The sequence below is a fragment of the Oreochromis niloticus genome, unplaced genomic scaffold, assembly GCF_001858045.2.
Source record: "Oreochromis niloticus isolate F11D_XX unplaced genomic scaffold, O_niloticus_UMD_NMBU tig00007223_pilon, whole genome shotgun sequence".
In the NCBI taxonomy this organism is placed as follows: Eukaryota; Metazoa; Chordata; class Actinopteri; order Cichliformes; family Cichlidae; genus Oreochromis; species Oreochromis niloticus.
In genome coordinates, this window is record NW_020328430.1 from 1 (window position 1) to 20,137 (window position 20,137).

General features: G+C 42.4%; 1 protein-coding gene and 1 long non-coding RNA gene across 2 annotated transcripts; one reads left to right on the forward strand and one right to left on the reverse strand.

Moving 5' to 3' along the window:
* Window positions 1-7,732: 7,732 nt before the first annotated feature.
* LOC112845390 (uncharacterized) lies at window positions 7,733-8,481 on the forward strand. Its single transcript, XR_003218198.1, has 3 exons — window positions 7,733-7,818; window positions 8,245-8,326; window positions 8,416-8,481. It is a non-coding gene; the product is annotated as an uncharacterized LOC112845390 (long non-coding RNA).
* Window positions 8,482-9,994: 1,513 nt separating this feature from the next.
* LOC100694007 (biotinidase) lies at window positions 9,995-10,882 on the reverse strand. The gene is given in 8 exon segments (XM_019353665.2): window positions 9,995-10,165; window positions 10,168-10,267; window positions 10,353-10,512; window positions 10,514-10,669; window positions 10,671-10,749; window positions 10,752-10,799; window positions 10,802-10,837; window positions 10,840-10,882. Coding segments are annotated over 8 exon segments (792 nt in total). The 3' UTR covers window position 9,995.
* Window positions 10,883-20,137: the final 9,255 nt, after the last annotated feature.

The following is a 20,137-nucleotide window of genomic DNA, read 5'->3' on the forward strand; positions in this document are numbered from 1 at the left end:
CTTAGATTCTAATTCAGATCCACCCTCCTTGGCTGATGATGCACAACGCTAATCAATTGGTGAAGTCACAGTATATCTTTTATATAAAGTCTGTGACCCTGGTATAAGGTCCCGCCTTGGTGAAATCGCCATTTTACCCACAACAATTGAAAAACTGGGAAAACTCTGACACCTCATTATTAAAACAAACAAAGAGGGCAGACTTCATGTTGCCTGAGTGATTTTGAGCTCACTGCTTTGAGCATTAAAAGTTGATTGACATCATTCAGGCCAAAAACTAGTCTGAAACTGTAAAAGTTGGGGTCCAATAATCCACCTAGAATATGATGCACCTTGTTGTACATTTTTTTACTTGAGCTCTGGCTTAATGTGGAGATAGTTAACTTGCCAGTGAACACAGACAGGAAGCTGTATTACAGATGATGGTGCTGAACTCTGAACTGCTGTTTAGCTATAGCTGTGTTAAACATCCCTGTAAGCGGGAGCCCAGGGAGGGAACTTCCCCTCCTATTTATCTTTATTAATCTTACTGTTACCGACCAGGTTGGTAACCATTTAGCATCTTAATTGGGAGGAGTGATTTTCTGTGTATTGTACCAACAGACTGTAACTTGGCTAAATTCTAGTCTAGACATCAAATGAAAAGTAGTGCATACAAATCTGAGATACCAAAACTGTCTTCCTGAAGAATCTTTAATAAACAGCAGACGATGCAAACAATCAGGTGTCAGTAGCTAACAATGCTATTTGTTCTTGTTACAAATTATGGGATGGGCTGGTGTAACATCAACACCAGTCTGCTGGCTGGGTGAAAGCTCACTCATTCAGCAGCCTCCTTCTATCCTAATCCTGTGCTGACTTATAGCTATACAGACATTAGGCCAGACCAGGGGTCGGCAACCCGCGGCTCCGGAGCCGCATGCGGCTCTTTAGTCCTTATAGTGCGGCTCCGCGTGGTTTGGGAAAATAAATTAGAAGTATTTCGCTGAAGTGTATTTTATTTATGTTAGTTCTTTTAAACTTGTAGTTCTAAATTGGAAGATTATTGTGATATTGAAATATAAATATAAAATTTATTCTATTATTTTTTCCTCGCTCAATATAAGCGTCACACTCGCGGAAGCCGGTATTCCGCCGAAACACCGTGCATTTATCGAGACTTTCAACCCCGGGTAGGCCAATTATGGATCTTCGGATCCACATTATGTCAGCAGCTGCACCGTGAACTATGTTAAAGACAAACACTGCTCACGCCTCACAGACGACAGATGACAGCTTACAGTCCTGCGTAAACTGACTTCGCACAGCACCGATTAGCAGACGCTGTGCGCAGAGGTTCAGGAGCAGAAGTCCCATTGTAAACATACCACGGCAGACCCGACGATGTTTGCATGAACGCGCTTTTCACACGCGGTTGCTGTACGCATACGGCCGGCTGTAGCTTCGCAGCTCACAGCCCGACACACACCACCAACACAACAGCACAGATAGCGCAGACTTTAAGGCGGCGAGGCGTGATTGCGGGTGCCGCTCAGGTGCGTCCGCCTTCCCTGCAGCGGCCGGCTGCAGACCACGCCCCCGCCGCACGAATTAACCCAGGTAAAATACATATTAGGCAGAATTTTGCAAATATCTATTTCAATTTTTCAGCAGCATAGAGCTTTTTTTTACCAATTATTTTTTAAAAGTCAGGTCAAGGCTCCAAAAGCCCAAAGGAGATATAAGGGAGGCGGCTCACAACAGTTTTGTTTGCTACATGGATCATTTTAGTTCAGCTGGGTGTCTTTGCTTTTGTTATATTTCTTTAAGAGTTCAAAATGTGTTGATTACATAAATAAAATGTAATTTTCTCTGTAGCACTTCATGGATTCATAAGCAGCACACCTTAGTTGTTCACACAAAGGTACAAAAAACAATATATATACAGTGTTATCTTCATTTTAGATGTCAAAAGTATTTGCGGCTCCCAGTGTTTTCTTTTGCGTGGAAACCGGGTCCAAGTGGCTCTTTGGGTGTAAAAGGTTGCAGACCCTGGCGTAGGGTTTCAGAGAGTTTTGTGGCTATAACGTAGCTACAGCGTAGATTACCCGTATAAATCCTCAGGTACATGGAACGTTCTCTGCTCAGTGGTGTTGGATCCTGATCACCCATGTTTGTGTTTCAGTGGGTGATGGGAGTCAAAGAGGAGATATTGGTCTGTGTGTCTCCACAGTTGTTCTCAAACTAAAGAAGGCGCTTGGACAGGAGACGAAACCTGATGGCCTCCTCACTTTCATCAACATTTCTTTCACTTTATATTAAGTTTGTCAGTGAAAAGCTATGAAATGGAAATTCAGCCCTCGGAATCAATCCCAGATTGTTTATCTGCTTTTATGTGATAATGAGGGAACAGGCCTACATGGCCATGAAAGTGCATATGGTACTTTTGAGTCCCCCCCCCCCCCCCCCCCACACACACACACACACAAATACCTTTGTCTTAGAGCTAATAATTAATAAACAATGGTGTGCCACCACCATTATACATTTTTTACCTTTTTTTTACCTGAAACAGGTGATTAGTCTGTCGATACAGACACACAGGCAACCATTCATTCAGCTAATTTAGCGTCACCAGTTAACCTAACGTGCATATGGGGTACTCATGTGAAATAATAATTGCTAGAAATACGACGATTTGCTTTTTCTGTATATAAAATTTAAAAAGCTCACTGGAAGCTACTCTACCCCTATCTTTTCGTTGCATTCGAGATTCTTAATTGTCTGGATTGTTGTTAAACTTAATGTCGGTTACAGTTTTATTTGGAAAAGGTATACCGGAAGGTGAGTCGTGCTCTTATTTTTCTGACACCGGATGGATGTTGAGGAAGAAGGTGGTTTTCTAAAACATTAAAAAGAAGTACCGAAAGAAAGTCTCCGAAGTGCGTTGCCTTAAGCCTGACACACGTGCATAAAAATATGTTATAGATAAATATTTTTAGAAGCTGTTTTCTCATGAGCTTATTAGGAATATGTCTTACTCTACATTTGGAGACATTAGAAAATAAACTTGAATCACAAGAGACCTTTCCAGACATTTAATTCAGTCTCAAAGTCCGGACAGATTCTAATCAGTTCATTTGTTTGAGGGAAGGGCAGAGGAAGGTGCTTAGACTGCTCGGGGTGATTTTTCTGGAACATTCGTTATCATTGACTTTGCTCCGGAGATTTAGAGTTTACACAGACACGATTACATACCTGGCATTCACGCTATGACCACACCACTTAAGTATGATTTGAACAGTGAGGCTTGTACGAACGTGTTTTATTATTGTAGTCATTTTGACCAAAAAAGTTCTCACATTAAAAAAATGTGATTAACACACTTTGTCAGAAAAACAAAGTTCATCCTAAACAATTTCTCTAGAAACTATGAGGAAAATAAAACTAAAAGGACACACCCTATATTAATATACGCCCTGGTTTTATGGCTTCGAGATATCCATTTTCTTATAAAATCTTTGGCAAGAAATGAGCAGGTTTTACAAGTCTTTTGTAAACTGTGAGATTTAATGATGTTGTGTACTGTTAAAAAAGTGGTTGAAACAATGTAAACACTGAGCGAAGGCCATTGTGTGTGATATTTGTTTCGAATTCATTCAGCTGCTAAAGAAATTGCTAAAGTTTTCTATAACCAAGAGTCTTTGACTGGATACTGAAATGAGCTCCTTTGTGGTTTAAGTATAAACTAACAGATCTTTGTAATTATTTTGTCTGAATTATTGGTCAGACATAACCTCTGCAGACTACAAGTTGTATAGTGGGAATAAATATTTCACAACACACAGTTTGCTGCTGGTTCAGTCAAGGTTGTTTGAAGATAGATCAAACCTGCAGCTTCAGAATCTAGTGCAAAAAGACAACACAAGCGGAGCCGCCGAAGTGTGAAATGTTTCACTCAGTACAGTGCGCTCCAGCTGTGAGGCTCCAGCTGCTGTTATGCAGCTGATGAATTGGTAATTGTGCACTGACTGGTCCTGGTATTCTCCTAACCCAAAGCTGTTGCTGCTGAGAAAATGTATTTACACAGCTGGAGAAGCAATGTACCTCCCCACTCTGCTTTTTCTGATTTCACAGTAGTCCCAGTATCTCCCAGTCATTCTCACACATCTCCATAATGATGTTGGTGGTACAGGACCACTGTTTTATCTACTCAGATAATCACTATCAGACACGTAGTAGTAAACAAATCAAACATCAACATTTTTATGTATTTCAAGATTTTATTAATTGTATTGTAATGGCTGATGGATGGTGAAGAATTTGCAATATAACTGTTGTTGTGAATTTTTTCACACAACAGTTATATTTTCACAACAACAGTTGTGAATATTTTCACAACTGTTGTTGTGAAAAAAACCCCCCAACAATCAATGATCCCCTATGAGCAAGCACATGGCGACAGTGGGAAGGAAAAACTCCTTTGAACAGGAAGAAACCTCCAGCAGATCCAGGCTCAGGGAGGGGCGGCTATCTGCTGCAACCGGTTAGAGGGTGTGTTTTTTATATTTTACTGCTGTTATATTTCCATGTCTGTAATAGCGTGATAAGCAAGGTGCAAGAACCCTGTCTTAATTTGTAATAATGGGGCACACAGTGTTTTCTGTGGTTTAATAGGAAGAGGAGGCGGGGGTGGGAGTAATTTTTATTTGTGTTTATGTCCACGTCTCTAATAAGCGTGGTGCGTAAAGTGCAACAACTTGTATTGGTTTTTAATAATGGGGGCACGCTGTGTTTTCTGTGGTTTCTCAGACAGGGGGGGGGTGTGGGAATGAGTTTTTTAGCATTAGCTGGCGAGTCTTTCGCTACAGACACAAGCCTGTTTGTTTTATTAATTGTTGGCAGCCGAACTCGTCCGTTTTAGGTGTTGTTTGTTCTGAGCTGCTGCGTTGCTGACAACGGAAGAACGAACCGACCAGTACAAGTTTGCAGGAATGCTTCTTTTGCTTTGGTTGAAAGTCATCTGAACCTTCCTTTTCTAAACCACACTATGTTTCTTCCCCTCTGTTCTGTCTAAACTGGGATGTTTTTACGAGCGGCTTTGAGAAGTTCCAGCTCCATATCGCGAAGACGGCGTTCGTTCTCGGTGGCCTGACGTCGTTGCTTTAACAAATGCTGTGTTTCAATTTCTTTCTCAAGTTCAGCCAAAGCACGTTTTTCTTTGACTGTCTCGTTATTATATTGGCAAAGTTCAATGCATTTTTCACGCCTTTTTTGCGCCTCTTCCATATGCTTTGCCAATAATATCACGTCAGCCTTCCTGCCGGCCTCTCTCCACTCCCGACTTTCCTTTGTTCCTCCTGCATTATCTCTTTCTTTAGCCTGATTGCGTCCTCCAGCTGTTGTGGAGTGACTTAAACCTGGCTTTTCTTAGAATATCGTTGTGCTGATTATTTTGAATTATATGTCGGATATATTCATTCCCTCTCTAATTTTTAGTTCTTTCTCTTTTTGAGCTCTGAATTTTTTAAGCTCTGCCAGTACCTTGTTTGGCATTTGAACTGAGGACGTTTGGAGGGCCTTGTTGAAGTTTGGACCATGGCGATCATTAGCTCTAGCATAAATGTGAGACATATTTAATAAGGTTGACTTTCACTGGTATTTTAGACTTTCAGCGGTATTTTAGACGGAACAACTTTGTAGTTCACTTGTGTAGAGAGTATAGCGTCGCTAAGCTCTATTTAAGCCCTTGGTTTGGAAGCTCCTTTGAAGTTCTTTATTGTGACGTTGCAAAGGCCTTTGAGCTGAGCGTAAGCCCCGCCCCTTGTGCTGTTAATTAGCAGCAGGTGCACGTCTCTGTTCACACCAAACGCCATAGGCTGTATCCAATGTTCCTCTAAGCTGCGCAGTGCGCTGGCACGGTCTCTGCGCACAGAAATCTGCGTTGCGCACAAAGAAAAATCTAACTTGAATTGAATTAAAGCGTTATTTTTCAGTCATACGTCGTTGTTATTCCTGCTAGCAGTATAGTTTGTTTCCGTTGCAATAATAAATACATACATAATAAATTTCATCCTCCCAAACCCCCAACACTGAACTAACAACTGAACCTTATAGAGTCCAGTGCTAATACCCTAATGAGTGTAAACCAACACACTGTCTTCAACACCTTTCCAGTTTTCACGCATTAAGCTACTCTCTTGAGCAGGAGAATGACTTTGTTTTAGTTACAAGAGGCATATCAGGGGTACTTCCCAAGTAGGAACATGTGCTCTAAAACTAAGTACTGTAAAAACAAAAAAACAAACAACTACTGATATATACAAGTCAATCTAATAATAATTGCTAGAAATACGACGATTTGCTTTTTCTGTATTATAAAATTTAAAAAACTCACTGGAAGCTACTGTTACGACCCGTCTAGGGCCAGGCAATAACATGAACGAGGCACTCGCTCCCCCCAAGACCAAGCAGCCACAGGAAACAAATCCGTTCGTTATATTGTGATTTATTTACAAGGTGGAAGAAGAAGAGGAACAACAGAACGGGAGTGTCAACACTTCAGGGCGAGCCAAGGCCAAATAATAACAAAACAATCTACACAATCCCGCACCCCTGACCTTACCAAATAAAGTCAAAATAAAGACAGAGTCTGACCTCCTTAACTAATTCAAACAGGAGAAACGGGTGATCAAAGAACGGCAGCTCACCCCTACCCACTCCACTTCCACAACTTTTCAGACAACACTGCAGCCAACGACTGCCACAGGTACACTGCTGGGTGCTGAGGGGAAACGCGAGGACCTCTCCAGCCGTAGCACTCCAGCCTCCTTTTAATGGGCGGGTCCTCCAGCTGGAACCAGTCGCGTCAGGGCGGTGTATCCACGCACCAATCGGAGCAGAGCCCTGGCACAGCTGAATTAACATAAACAATTTACCTGCCCAGAACAAACACATGAAATACAAGTTCGTAACACCCCTTCCATAGAATTAAACAACCCTCCTATTGTTTAATTTCCAAACTAAGAGACAGGGCATCAGCGATAACATTTTCCGTCCTTTCTTATGTTTGATTTGCAGATTAAATCTTGCAAAGAAGGGACCAACGCATAAGTCTCTGATTTGAGTTTTGCATCTGGGAGAGAAACCAATGGGTTGTGGTCAGTGAATACTTGAACAGGTATAGAGCTGGATCCAATATACACCTCGAATGCTGCAGGGCTAACAACAAAGCAGGCTTCCTTTTCAATAGTGACGAATGCTTATGAGGATCGATTTGCTCTGAGGGTGTGTGACAGGCTGCGTTATGTGTTTTAGGATAAACGATAATGAGGGAGTGGCAGAGATGTTAATTGACTCCCTGGGTGCAAATATTGTGAATGCAACGGACTCCAAGGGCAGGTAAGAGATGCAGACAGACTTAACATCTTGTGTGGAAGGGGTTTTTTTTTTGTATTTGTTCTTAGTGAGCAGGAACGTATTTACATAACTGTGTTGATGTGATGCAGGACTCCTCTTCATGCTGCAGCTTTTTCTGACCATGTGGAGTGCGTTTCCCTTCTTCTGAGCCATGGAGCTCAGGCAATGTTGTTGACACCCACATGCACAGAACACCACTGATGATGGTAGCTCTAAATGGACAGACCATGCTGTGGGTCAGTACACTAACTGATCCTGGGATAAACTTGTGGAAATATGGTCCCTGATTTCTTAACCTTTCACTTGTATTTATCTCCACTGTTGTGTTGTGTTACAGAGGTGATGGTGAGCGGTGCTAAGGCAGACTTGGCACTGCAAGATGCAGACAGGAACACAGCATTGCATTTGGCTTGCAGCAAGGTAAGGGCTATTCAGAGACAGGAAATGTTCTTTAGTCATTCAGTATTAAAATTTAAAGTTGAAAGTAGTTACAATTCAGATTTTATATTTTTGCAATGTGTGGGACGTGTATGTTTTGGCCCTGGCCCTTGGACATTTATGTATCACTTTGGACACATCTGGCAGACACATTTAACCACATCATCACATGTTTCACTTGCATCACTAAGGCACAATTTGGAGAATGTCATATTATTGTGAACAATAATATTTGCCACACACACGCACTGGTCCGTAACTGTCACACAAAGAGCTTTTAAGCTTTGCGCGAGATTAACGTTTATGTGAAGCTCAGAACGTCATCTCTTTAACATACTGACAAGGCAGGATTGTTGCACATCTCATGTGGTCACTGCAGATGACTTTGGTACTCTCTGTTCTTCTCAGGGTCACGAGACAAGTGCCTTGTTGATTCTGGAGAAATCAGCGACAGGAATCTCATTAACTGCACCAACGCTGCTCTGCAGACGTATGTAGAACCTGAAGGTTGCACCTACTGTAACAGTAGGATACCTGCAAACCCACTGTGAACTTACTGTAACACTCTTCTACCTGCAGGCCCTTGCATGTAGCAGCCAGGAAGGGATTGACAGTGGTGGTCCAGGAGCTGCTGGTGAAAGGAGCAGTGTGTTAGCTGTGGATGAGAATGGTCAGCTTTCATCTCACTGTACTCACACATACTCTTCAGGTGTAATTCTAATGTGTACTATGAACCTTTTCCTCCTTTTATTCCAGGTTACACTCCAGCTTTGGCTTGTGCTCCCAATCGGGATGTAGCTGACTGCTTGGCCTCATCCTCAACTCAATGATGCCCACCTCACCCATGGTCACCATAGCAGCTTTGCCCACTCTCTCGCTTACTCAAACAGTCATCAACCACCACCCTATCTCAAACCACATTTCCAAAGGTGTGGCCTTTGATACTCCAGCCCCACTGAGACCTGACCACGCCTCCTACTGCAGGCCAGAACGCCTGCTGTCCTCTGTCTCCGGAGATGATGAAATGAATGACTCAGATTCAGAAACGTACTGAGGACTAGTGGAACCTCAATACTGGCAGGTTAGCCAGCCACTCAGGAGCCTTAATAGATCACTGACAAAGCTTGACAGGGCAGTAAATACAAGCAGAGTATTCTTAGGTAAGTCTCTTCAATCTAAAAATAATCCTCGTCTGAACCACATGCTTGCTTCCTTCAGGTGCATACACAGTGGAAAGATGCACTAATGTAATAATTTGGTAAAATAAAGAATAATTTGCCACTTTTTTTTTCCACGGCATCACTGTACGATCAGTAACATGGTCAGCGTCCTTTTCAATGTAAGCAGTGGTTTTATTTTTACGTTGAACTCTTTCTGTTTGAGGATACAGTTTTAAATCTTTTCAAGATTTTTCATTCACATTTACTAATGGAGCATCTGGTGAAGAAAAGCTCAGAGGACTGCTTTTTTTTTCTTTGTTAAGATACAGAACTGAGGGACAATCTTATGGGACCAGCTGAAGAAGCGTTTTCCCTACTGTACTTGAGATTTTATTCAGAGTTCTTTGAGCTTTCACAGCAGCCACTGACTGTCACTCTGGGACACTTATAATGCTGCATTCATGATTAGGATCGACTTCTTGATTCCTAGGAGAGAAAGTCAATATTGAAACTACGTATTTATTCCAGGTGGAGATTGAATCGTTGAGAGCAGATTGTGACAGCAGGTGGATGTAAGACCAATGTACTGTACAACTGATGAACTGAATGAGCAGCCCAAGGAATGGATAACTTGCAATGCTGTAACTTCTTAATGTTTGTGTTGTGTACAGGAGACAAGAGAAGGTGGCTGTCACTGTGTGGATTTGTTTGTGTGTGTGTGTGTGTGTGTGTGTGTGTGTGTGTGTGTGTGTGTGTGTGTGTGTGTGTGTGTGAGAGAGAGAGAGAAACTATTAAATATTGCCTTTTGAGGAATATGCAACATTCAACAGAGGATAATGCTACTTGGTGGAATGTTTGTACTGTAAAGATTAAGTAACAGATGAATAAAGACATTTGTTTTGGTTTATTTTATAAGAGATAAAAGAAATGTGTAACAGCTGAAGGTTGGAGCAGCTCTTAACCATAACACTGAACTTTATTTTCCTGATCCTCTAAAGTTTATTCATTGTCCAGGTGGTACATTCGTCCATACAGGCAGGCAGTGACCAGGCCACCCTTCGTGTTTGAATGTTTCATGGTCAGTCTCCCGTCTGCAGCTTTCTCCAGACTCTCTGGCTGCTCCAGGAACATTCGGCTTGTCAGAATAGATGGGTACACGTATTTGGTGTCAAGTTCCCCTCCAACAGGAAGTCCATTTTAGACTCTGCTTCTTCCGCTTCCTGTCCACAAGAGCTCTGATCCAACCCTGCACAACAGACTACTGCACAAACCTGTAGATATTTAACATGTGGCAATAAAAGTAGTGAGTTGTCAGTTTTAACCTTTTTAGAATATTCAAATTCATGTGATTCTTGCCTGCAATGCGTAACGTCCGTTGACGGTGTGTGTTCCTGCAAGTGCGCCGAAAGCATAGAGCTCTTTATGGTCTTGCAGTAACCACCTGTACTGCAGGCGGCAGCAGAAAGTGCCGTTGCACACTTTAATGTCGCCTTGTGTCTCATTTAAGAGGACAATGTAATGTGTCATACATCATAGAGGAGATGAAGGTGGGGTAGGAGGGAGGAGGAGGGTCATCACAGCTATCTTGGTAGCAGTATCCAGAGTCTGTAGCCGCTGATATTGTTGACTCCCCACCACAGCCTCCACCTCTTTGGCTGCACTTTGTTTTACCTCAAGTGGCTCCAAACTGGCACTCTGGCACCAGCAGCCTGCCTCCTCTGGGTCCCTTTCCTGGCGTGGTGGTAGGTGGCAGAAAAGGGGTGTAGATGCCACTTCCTGTCATGATGAGCCTGTCATTACGATGTTGACAGCTAGTAGGGTGACGTTGGCAGCCAGACTGATGCCTGCTGAAACTGGATTGAATCCAGCAGGGGGAGCTGGTTCATCAGGCCAGGGGTCGGCAACCCGCGGCTCCGGAGCCGCATGCGGCTCTTTAGTCCTTATAGTGCGCTCCGCGTGGTTTGGGAAATAAATTAGAAGTATTTCGCTGAAGTGTATTTTATTTATGTTAGTTCTTTAACTTGTAGTTCTAAATTGGAGATTATTGTGATATTGAATATAATATAAATTATATTCTATTATTTTTTCCTCGCTCAATATAAGCGTCCACTCGCGGAAGCCGGTATTCCCACCGAAACACCGTGCATTTATCGGACTTTCAACCCCGGGTAGGCCATTATGGATCTTCGGATCCACATTATGTCAGCAGCTGCACCGTGAACTATGTTAAAGACAAACATGCTCACGCCTCACAGACAGATGACAGCTTACAGTCCTGCGTAAACTGACTTCGCACAGCACCGATTAGCAGACGCTGTGCGCAGAGGTTCAGGAGCAGAAGTCCCATTGTAAACATACCACGGCAGACCCGACGATGTTTGCATGAACGCGCTTTCACACGCGGTTGCTGTACGCATACAGCCGGCTGTAGCTTCGCAGCTCACAGCCCGACACACACCACACAACAGCACAGATAGCGCAGACTTTAAGGCGGCGAGGCGTGATTGCGGGTGCCGCTCAGGTGCGTCCGCTTCCTGCAGCGGCGCTGCAGACCACGCCCCCGCCGCACGAATTAACCAGGTAAAATACATATTTAGGCAGAATTTGCAAATATCTATTTTCAATTTTTCAGCAGCATAGAGCTTTTTTTTTTACCAATTATTTTTAAAGTCAGGTCAGGCTCCAAAAGCCCAAAGGAGATATAAGGGAGGCGGCTCACAACAGTTTTTGTTTGCTACATGGATCATTTTAGTTCAGCTGGGTGTCTTTGCTTTTGTTATATTTCTTTAAGAGTTCAAAATGTGTTGATTACATAATAAAATGTAATTTTCTCTGTGCACTTCATGGATTTCATAAGCAGCAACCTTAGTTGTTCACACAAAGGTACAAAACAATATATACAGTGTTATCTTCATTTTAGATGTCAAAAGTATTTGCGGCTCCCAGTGTTTTCTTTTGCGTGGAACCGGGTCCAAGTGGCTCTTTGGGTGTAAAAGGTTGCAGACCCTGGCGTAGGGTTTCAGAGAGTTTTGTGGCTATAACGTAGCTACAGCGTAGATTACCCGTATAAATCCTCAGGTACATGGAACGTTCTCTGCTCAGTGGTGTTGGATCCTGATCACCCATGTTTGTGTTTCAGTGGGTGATGGGAGTCAAAGAGGAGATATTGGTCTGTGTGTCTCCACAGTTGTTCTCAAACTAAGAAGGCGCTTGGACAGGAGACGAACCTGATGGCTCCTTCACTTTCATCAACATTTCTTTCAACTTTATATTAAGTTTGTCAGTGAAGCTATGAATGGAATTCAGCCTCGGAATCAATCCCAGATTGTTTATCTGCTTTTATTGTGATAATGAGGGAACAGGCCTCACATGGCCATGAAGTGCATATGGTACTTTTGAGTCCCCCCCCCACCACACAATACTTTGTCTTTAGAGCTAATAATTATAACAATGGTGTGCCACACATTATACATTTTTTACCTTTTTTTACCTGAAACAGGTGATCAGTCTGTCGATACAGAGACACAGGCAACCATTCATTCAGCTATTTAGCGTCACCAGTTAACCTAACGTGCATATGGGGTATCATGTGCGTACACATGGAGAGGCCCAGCTCACTGATTCAATCCAGGACCTCTTACTGTGAGGCGACCATCACTACTTATTATCTGCAAAAGTTTCACTGTATTTATGAGTCGAGACATGAAAATGTCCTCTAAGTTTCAGATTACAGGTGTTTGATAGCTGGATGACTCGATGAATCACTGACTTTGATTGTTATATTGTTCAGTTATAAAATAATGACTCAGACACGTTGAACCTTGAAATAATAAACTATATTTAATAAGGTCAACTTCACTTGATTAAAGACCTTCGTTTTCTTTCAGGAACACGTTACACCTCATGCCATGATTCAAAACCGAGTTTTTTTCTAAGATTTTTTTTCTTGCATTTCATAAGAAACCTTAATATCATCTTCAGTTAATTTATTACAGTATCGAATAATGTATATGTCTATCACATGACATTGTAGTAATTTCAGTCAATATTTCCCTACAAGATTCAGGCAGAGAGAAATTTTCATCATCACAGGAAACGACTTCACAAAGAGACACATGAAGAGAGCAAGACCTGGGAGGGGAGGAGAGGAGGCTGAACACAACACAGACACTGAAATATCATACACCAAAAAACAAAAGATGACCTGGGATGTAGCCTGGACCCAGCACAGCAGGATCTCTTTTCACAGCTTCTACAGAAACAGGTGAGGAGGAGACTGACTCCAGGAATGGCGCTTGTTTGTGTTTCTGCTCAGTCTGTCTGAACCGAGCTGTGGTTGTGCGTGTCACACTTGCTCACTTTATTTCACAGAGACTCAGATGTTTTGAATCCTACTGTGGGGAATCGATCCGACAGAATACCTACAGGCATCCATCACAGTAGACCATGCTGCTATACGTACGTACACCGGGCTTCATCATGCATGTGCAGGGGAACACGGAGGGGAAGCAAACATGGATGCACACTGGGAAGGATCAGGTAGGAGGGGAGGCTGAAAAGAGCTGGGGGTGGGGCATTACATCTAGCTACAGAACAGCGAAGGCCAAAGGCGACGTTAGTACAGAAGTTGTGGAACATGGACATTGTCCGGACATTGTAGACAGTTCTGTTTTTGGTCCTGGGCACACCGAGGTCACAAATGCACATTGTGGAGGTGATTCGCTCTGTTCTGCTGGTGCTGGTCATTACCAAGAGTTCAGCAGACCTCTGCATGTGTGTGTGTGTCATATCTATTGTTGGTCCCACCTGGTGGTTTGAGTGAGTAAACTACTGTTCAGGGGATTGTTTGAACCTCACACACAACAACCTGCCTCACAGCCACGGCTATATCTACAAACTTCAGCTCACACAGCCTGAGACTGACATTATACTGGCATGTTCCACACTGTTTCTTTATGTAACATGCTACTTACACTCAAGTTCCTCCGTCACAAGGACGACATGAAGAGTGTACACTGGCGGAGGGTTATGACACACTGCGGCAGAAAAAGACACGGACTGAGCTCGAACAATGTAAGCTGCAGCGGAACCTTTTCTCGTATTGCACATTGAAACCTAATTGCTCAAATAACTCCAACTGTTCTCCTCAAGACCTGCAGCACATCTTATGCTTAGAGAAATATCTTCTATAATAATAATATATAAATTATCTACTATACATGAAAACAAGCACAAATGAGTTAGCGGACATCTATTTCAGTAAATTAGATGCTTTAAGTTTGGTTATGATGCACTACTACACCGTTAAGGGAGATTTCTCACTGTGGAAATATATCAAGTCTAACCCACTAAATTCAGACCCATGTAGTCTACATACCAGCTTTATACACTGAACTATCCTAAATGTTGTTTAGAAATACAAATAATCTACCTTGGCTACATCTGCAAGGAAAAGATACAAACTGGATTTTAGAAGTTTACAAAGTTAGTCAGGGTTAACCAATCAAATCCTTTTCAATTATCATGTTAACAACAATAAAGAGTTCCACTTGTATAGCACTTATCATCTGTGGGTGAGAGGTTTATAATGCAATGTCCTCAAGAAATATTTAATGGACTGAAATTAGGCAGTTATAATAATAATATATGTATAATTAAGCTTCTAGTCATTATTATTATTATAGACAATCTTACTGCTGTTTGTTGTGACATTTTTCACCGCTGGCTTTCCTGCTTCATGCATCTCAGTGCTGAACATAGTAGCCTGAAGTGCCAGCGTGGAATGTCGAAACGATTAGAGCGTGTTCGCACCCATCCAGTGTTTTATGGTGTATTTAGCAGCCGGTTTCTTCAGTAGCTTGTGAACTTTGTTCCAGTCTGCCATGCAATACTGAGCACACATGCATGCCTTGCAGAGCCATGTTTCTGCTGTGGCATATGATGACTGTGCTGCTCCCGTGTAGACATCTCGTTTCAGGTAGACCTCTGGTCTTTAATCAGACTTCTTTTTTTGTTATTACAACGATGCGCTGGCTTTCCATAAGAAGGAAAGTAATTTTTAATGTTTGGTAATGTGCTCTAAGCAGACATGAATAGACAACATGATGGGTCCACCTGGATCTGGTGTTATCCGAACCAGTGGAACACGAGACGTTCTCCTTCGTATATTGCACAGTAACCACTTATGAATGATGGAGGAAAGATAGCACACACGTGTTTTGTTACGTTAAATAAAGTGCAGCCTGGGCAGTTTGTACGCAGAATCTTGATACTAGATTTTTTTACTTGAGCTTCCCTTAAGGCATTCTTTGTTTGCTATCTTAAAGCTTAGTTGCTGTAGACTACAGTCTGCGCCTATTAATGTGTAGTTATTAGCTTTTCCTAACAACGCTGCAGACCGGATGCTGATGATGGCATCAGCAACTTTAGAGACTTTATTTTTGAGAGTAACTAACACTGTTGAGTCTTGTTACCACCCGTACATGTTTGTCTGCCCATGCTGCTGTCACTTAGATAAAGGATGGACGAGTCTGCCACTAACGTACACAGCGATGGCTGACTGCAGCTCATCAGCCCATCTGACTGCCTCAGACAAGTTTTTAATGACACTGCACACATCAGGGTGTGTGAGCGCATATTTGGTCCTTCAGGAGGAAATGTCCTTTTTGTTCCTCCCGGACCAACGGCTTCTTCTGTTTATACAGGAAGATTTAACATCAAGGACTAGCTGACAGTTTCTGTTCACCGAGTCGACACAAACACGGATGTAATTTACAGGTGGATATTAGGCTGGTTATTCCCTTTTTCATAGCATGTACATGACTATAATGTGAAGATGCTCTGTACATGGCTATACATGCAAAACTAATCCTTCAGCTTTATATGCAAGCCCCTGTCAGAGGCTGTGGTCCGGTAAAGGATTAGTACAAGATGTTCTTTTAGTCAGTGTTACACTTATGCAGCTTCTTATTTACTTGTTTTGGTTGCTAAACTTTTATTTCCCTTAGCATGTCGCTAAACTAAAGCCGCTGACATTTGTATATTTGCAACTACCAGTGTTCCAGCCTGTGCAATGAAATCATCGAGCTTTGCTGACAGCGACAGTAGAACCTGGCATTTCTGTCTCTGCATCCTTTTGTGTGGCAGCCTGCCCTGTGAATTACTACACTCTATATGTACACGGTTTGTACTATTTACAGCGCGTGTGGAGAGCCACCTTCAGCTATACTGCGTATTAGACAAGCATCCACTATACAGACCTCTAGTAGTAAACAATGTAATGTTGTTGTAACATTCGATCCTTATTTGATGCAGTGCTCCTCCACTTCCTCAGTGAGAAACATGAGCTGCAGAGTTGATGGTTTGAATGAGAGACTAAAGGAAACAAGGTATTTTTCCTTCATGCTCACAGGTTTGTGATCCGTCTCAGTGGTCTGATCTGGAAGTGAGCTCCTCAACCAAATAACACCCTGGCTTTAAAGTGAATAAGCAGCACTCTCTGACTGACCTGACCTTCTTTTCACCTCTGATCTCCCGTCACAGTCTTCTCTGTCACTCTCCGTCTGCTCCCCGTTAACTATCCGCAGTAACCTTTCGTTTTCACGCTCTCCCTCAAAATATTCCTTTAACCCTCATCTTCCAAGTACAATGATGTGTTTAAATGCGCTGTTTACACATGCTTAATGTGTGTTTGTGAACATGTATCTGAAGCCCTATTAACCAGATGAATCTTACACTTGTTTTGTGTTAACGTGGACTAAATGGACTGAGAGTCACGATTTGTGTGTGCTGCTGTGCAAATTCTTCTGAACATTCTTCATCTCCTCTTTAAAAGCCGTTGATGTGACAGTAGGCCTCTAGGCTGGAGAGAGGATGTAGAGGAACCACGACCCAGGACAGGAGGTGGTCAGGAGGCGGGACACTTTCGGGCCGCCAAGCTCTCCGCCGATGGAGGGCCGCGTCTGAACAATAGCACGGACATGCAGATGAACGGAGATGGTGAAGAGCGTGACGAGAACGCCAGTGATCCAGGATCACCCGGACTCCTTTCCTTTAATTCTCCAGTACACGGCGGCCACTGACCATGCACTCCGATCCCAGGAACACGTTGACTGCGTTGCTGCCAGTGACATTTCCAACCGATGCGTCGCATGCTGGTCTTGTATGGCAGCCACTTTGCTAGCAAGGTGTCTGGGAAGGAAAGGTGGAAATGTGAGTCACACCTTCACCCCAGAAATTTTTTAATAGAAGCATTAGATGTTCAAGAGACAACAATGACAAAGATACAAACAACTGCAAAGGTCAAATGATTGACAGAAGTCAAGAACTACAGAGAGATCCAATTACTTTAAGAGGGCAAGCTTGTGTCCAGTAGATGACTGAAATGATTGAAATGATTCAGGACACAAAATGACAAAAGTGACTAAACAATAAAAGATGCAAAATGACAAGGACATAAATGCAGAAAAGGAACACCACCTACAAATACCAAATACATAGTGATTATAACGATGCAAATGATGCAAATGACTGAAGGAACAAACAACTACAAGTTACAAGTGACACTACATGCACTATATCTGGGTATTCTCCCATATCATCAATACTCAAACATCAATCATCACGTCCTTTCTGCTTTTCTTGCTCTCACACAGTGGAACGGGACATTTACTCACTGAATGGAAGTTCCCAGCGCCACACCACGGCGTCCAGTGTCCGCGCACGGTGCAGCCGAATGCGATGCCAATCCCGATGATGGCGGTGAGGAGCCCGATGGCGCTGATGGACACGAGAGCAGGCCGCGTTCATACTCTGTTGCGGACGCAGGCACAGACCTTCCGAAGACGGAGGAAATGCATGACGTAGTCGTACAAGATGGAAGGCGCTCCTCACGACTTCCTCCTCGTCTCATCGCCATCACCTGGAGAGCCAAACACAGTGATATTTTTACAAGTTACAAACAGCACGGAGGTCATACTACTCAGAGTACTCAGGGGTTTGGACACAGTAGTGACCTGGGTTTGAACCGTCACGAGGAAGGACTTTTTGATTCTGTAGGTGATGTGTGGGATTTATGTCCTGCCAGTTTCATGGCGTGGCAGGATATTAATCCCATAAATGTTCTGTTGTAGTCGTAGCTCTCTAACCCTGAAGTGACCAAACTATTATAGCACCTTAAAGGACAGAGCGGTCTTTGACTTTTGCACAGGAATACTTTTAAAAATCTTTATCATACTTTTACTGGGTCCTTTACCTATTACATATTTCTAAATCATCTCTTACTTCATACAAACCCGATTGTCCTTGTTTTGTGGGAAAAAAATCTTTTATTAACATAACAAACACAATGAAATCAAACCCTATGGCAAAACACAACATTTTCATTATCCATCCATAACAGGGGCTAATTCCTGTAAAGCTATGAAAAGTTGTATTAATGATTAGGAACATTTTTATATAAAAATATCACAGCTACACTGGAATATGCTTCAGGATACAGTTACTGACTGTCTGCAGAGATCTGTTGTTCCACTAGATGTGGCTTCACTTACAATCTGACTCCCGACCTGACCCTCATGCCTGAAAAGGCGGCTATTTAAATATTAATTTATTATTTTTATTACTAAGATAGAGCATGCTATATGTTTTACTGATTGGAGGAGCGTTTACAGAACATTTGGTGCTTTGTTTTAGGATTGAATTACGTCTAATTCAGCATCTTTTTCTCTTTAGCATATTTAGTGGATGTTATTACGGTTTTAATTCAGTTAATCACACTGTCACAGAACTCAATGACAGACTGAAGATTGTGTTTCATAAGAACAGATGACTATTTTCCTCATGTGTTTTTCTATAAACATTTCAGATCAATGCTTTGGAAGTGACACATAAAACACATTAAGCTAGCATGTTTTTGCGCATATGACATGCTGTAGTGCTGTCTGAATACATAGAGGAAACACTGGGCTACAGGGACAGAGAGGTGGGTGTAGGACTAGACAATAATGTGATTAACCCTCAGCGACCGGGTAGGGTGTTCCACAGCTCTGTGCTACTCTGCTCTCTTGGCTAAGGGCAACGTCTGTGATGAATCGCTGTTTATGTGCTGTTGTGTGCAAGAAGAGGAATGAATCTTTTCTTATTTATCTGACTAACTTTGGGGCGAAGATACATGTAAAATGCACACTGAGTATACTGTGTATAAAACAGATGTAGCTACAGGTCTGGAAATAAGCCATTCTGAATGAATTCTTTTAAATCACCAGAAGGTGGAACTCTTGAGGTTGCAGAAATAGACTTGTACATGAGCTCCTCCTTGCTGATGCATTTATGCTCTTAATTGGTAATTTTAGATGACATAAAAAAAATGAAGGTCATTTTAGCTTTTGAGGATAGAGGATAAGCAGGGTATGCTTCATCATGGGATTTACAAGTCACCCACGTAGGAAGAGGCAGTGTCCTTAGATTCTAATTCAGATCCACCCTCCCTTGGCTGATGATGCACAACGCTAATCAATTGGAAGTCACGTATATCTTTATATAAGTCTGTGACCCTGGTATAAGTCCCGCCTTGGTGAATCGCATTTACCCACAACATTGAAAACGGGAAAACTCTGAACCTCATTATTAAACAACAAGAGGGCAGACTCATGTTGCCTGAGTGATTTTGAGCTCACTGCTTTGAGCATTAAAGTTGATTGGACATCATTAGGCCAAACTAGTCTGAAACTGTAAAAGTTGGGTCCAATAATCCACCTAGATATGATGCACTTGTTGTACATTTTTTTACTTGAGCTCTGGCTTAATGTGAGATAGTTAATGCAGTGAACCAGACAGGAAGCTTATTACGATGATGGTGCTGAACTCTGAATGCTGTTTAGCTATAGCTGTGTTAAACATCCTGTAAGCGGGAGCCCAGGGAGGAACTTCCCTCCTATTTATCTTTATTAATCTTACTGTTACCGACCAGGTTGGTAACCATTTAGATCTTAATTGGGAGGAGTGATTTTCTGTGTATTGTACCAACAGCTGTAACTTGGCTAAATTCTGTCTACATCAAATGAAAGTAGTGCATACAAATTGATACCAAACTGTCTCCTGAAGAATCTTTAATAAAACAGACGAGCAAACAATCAGTGTCA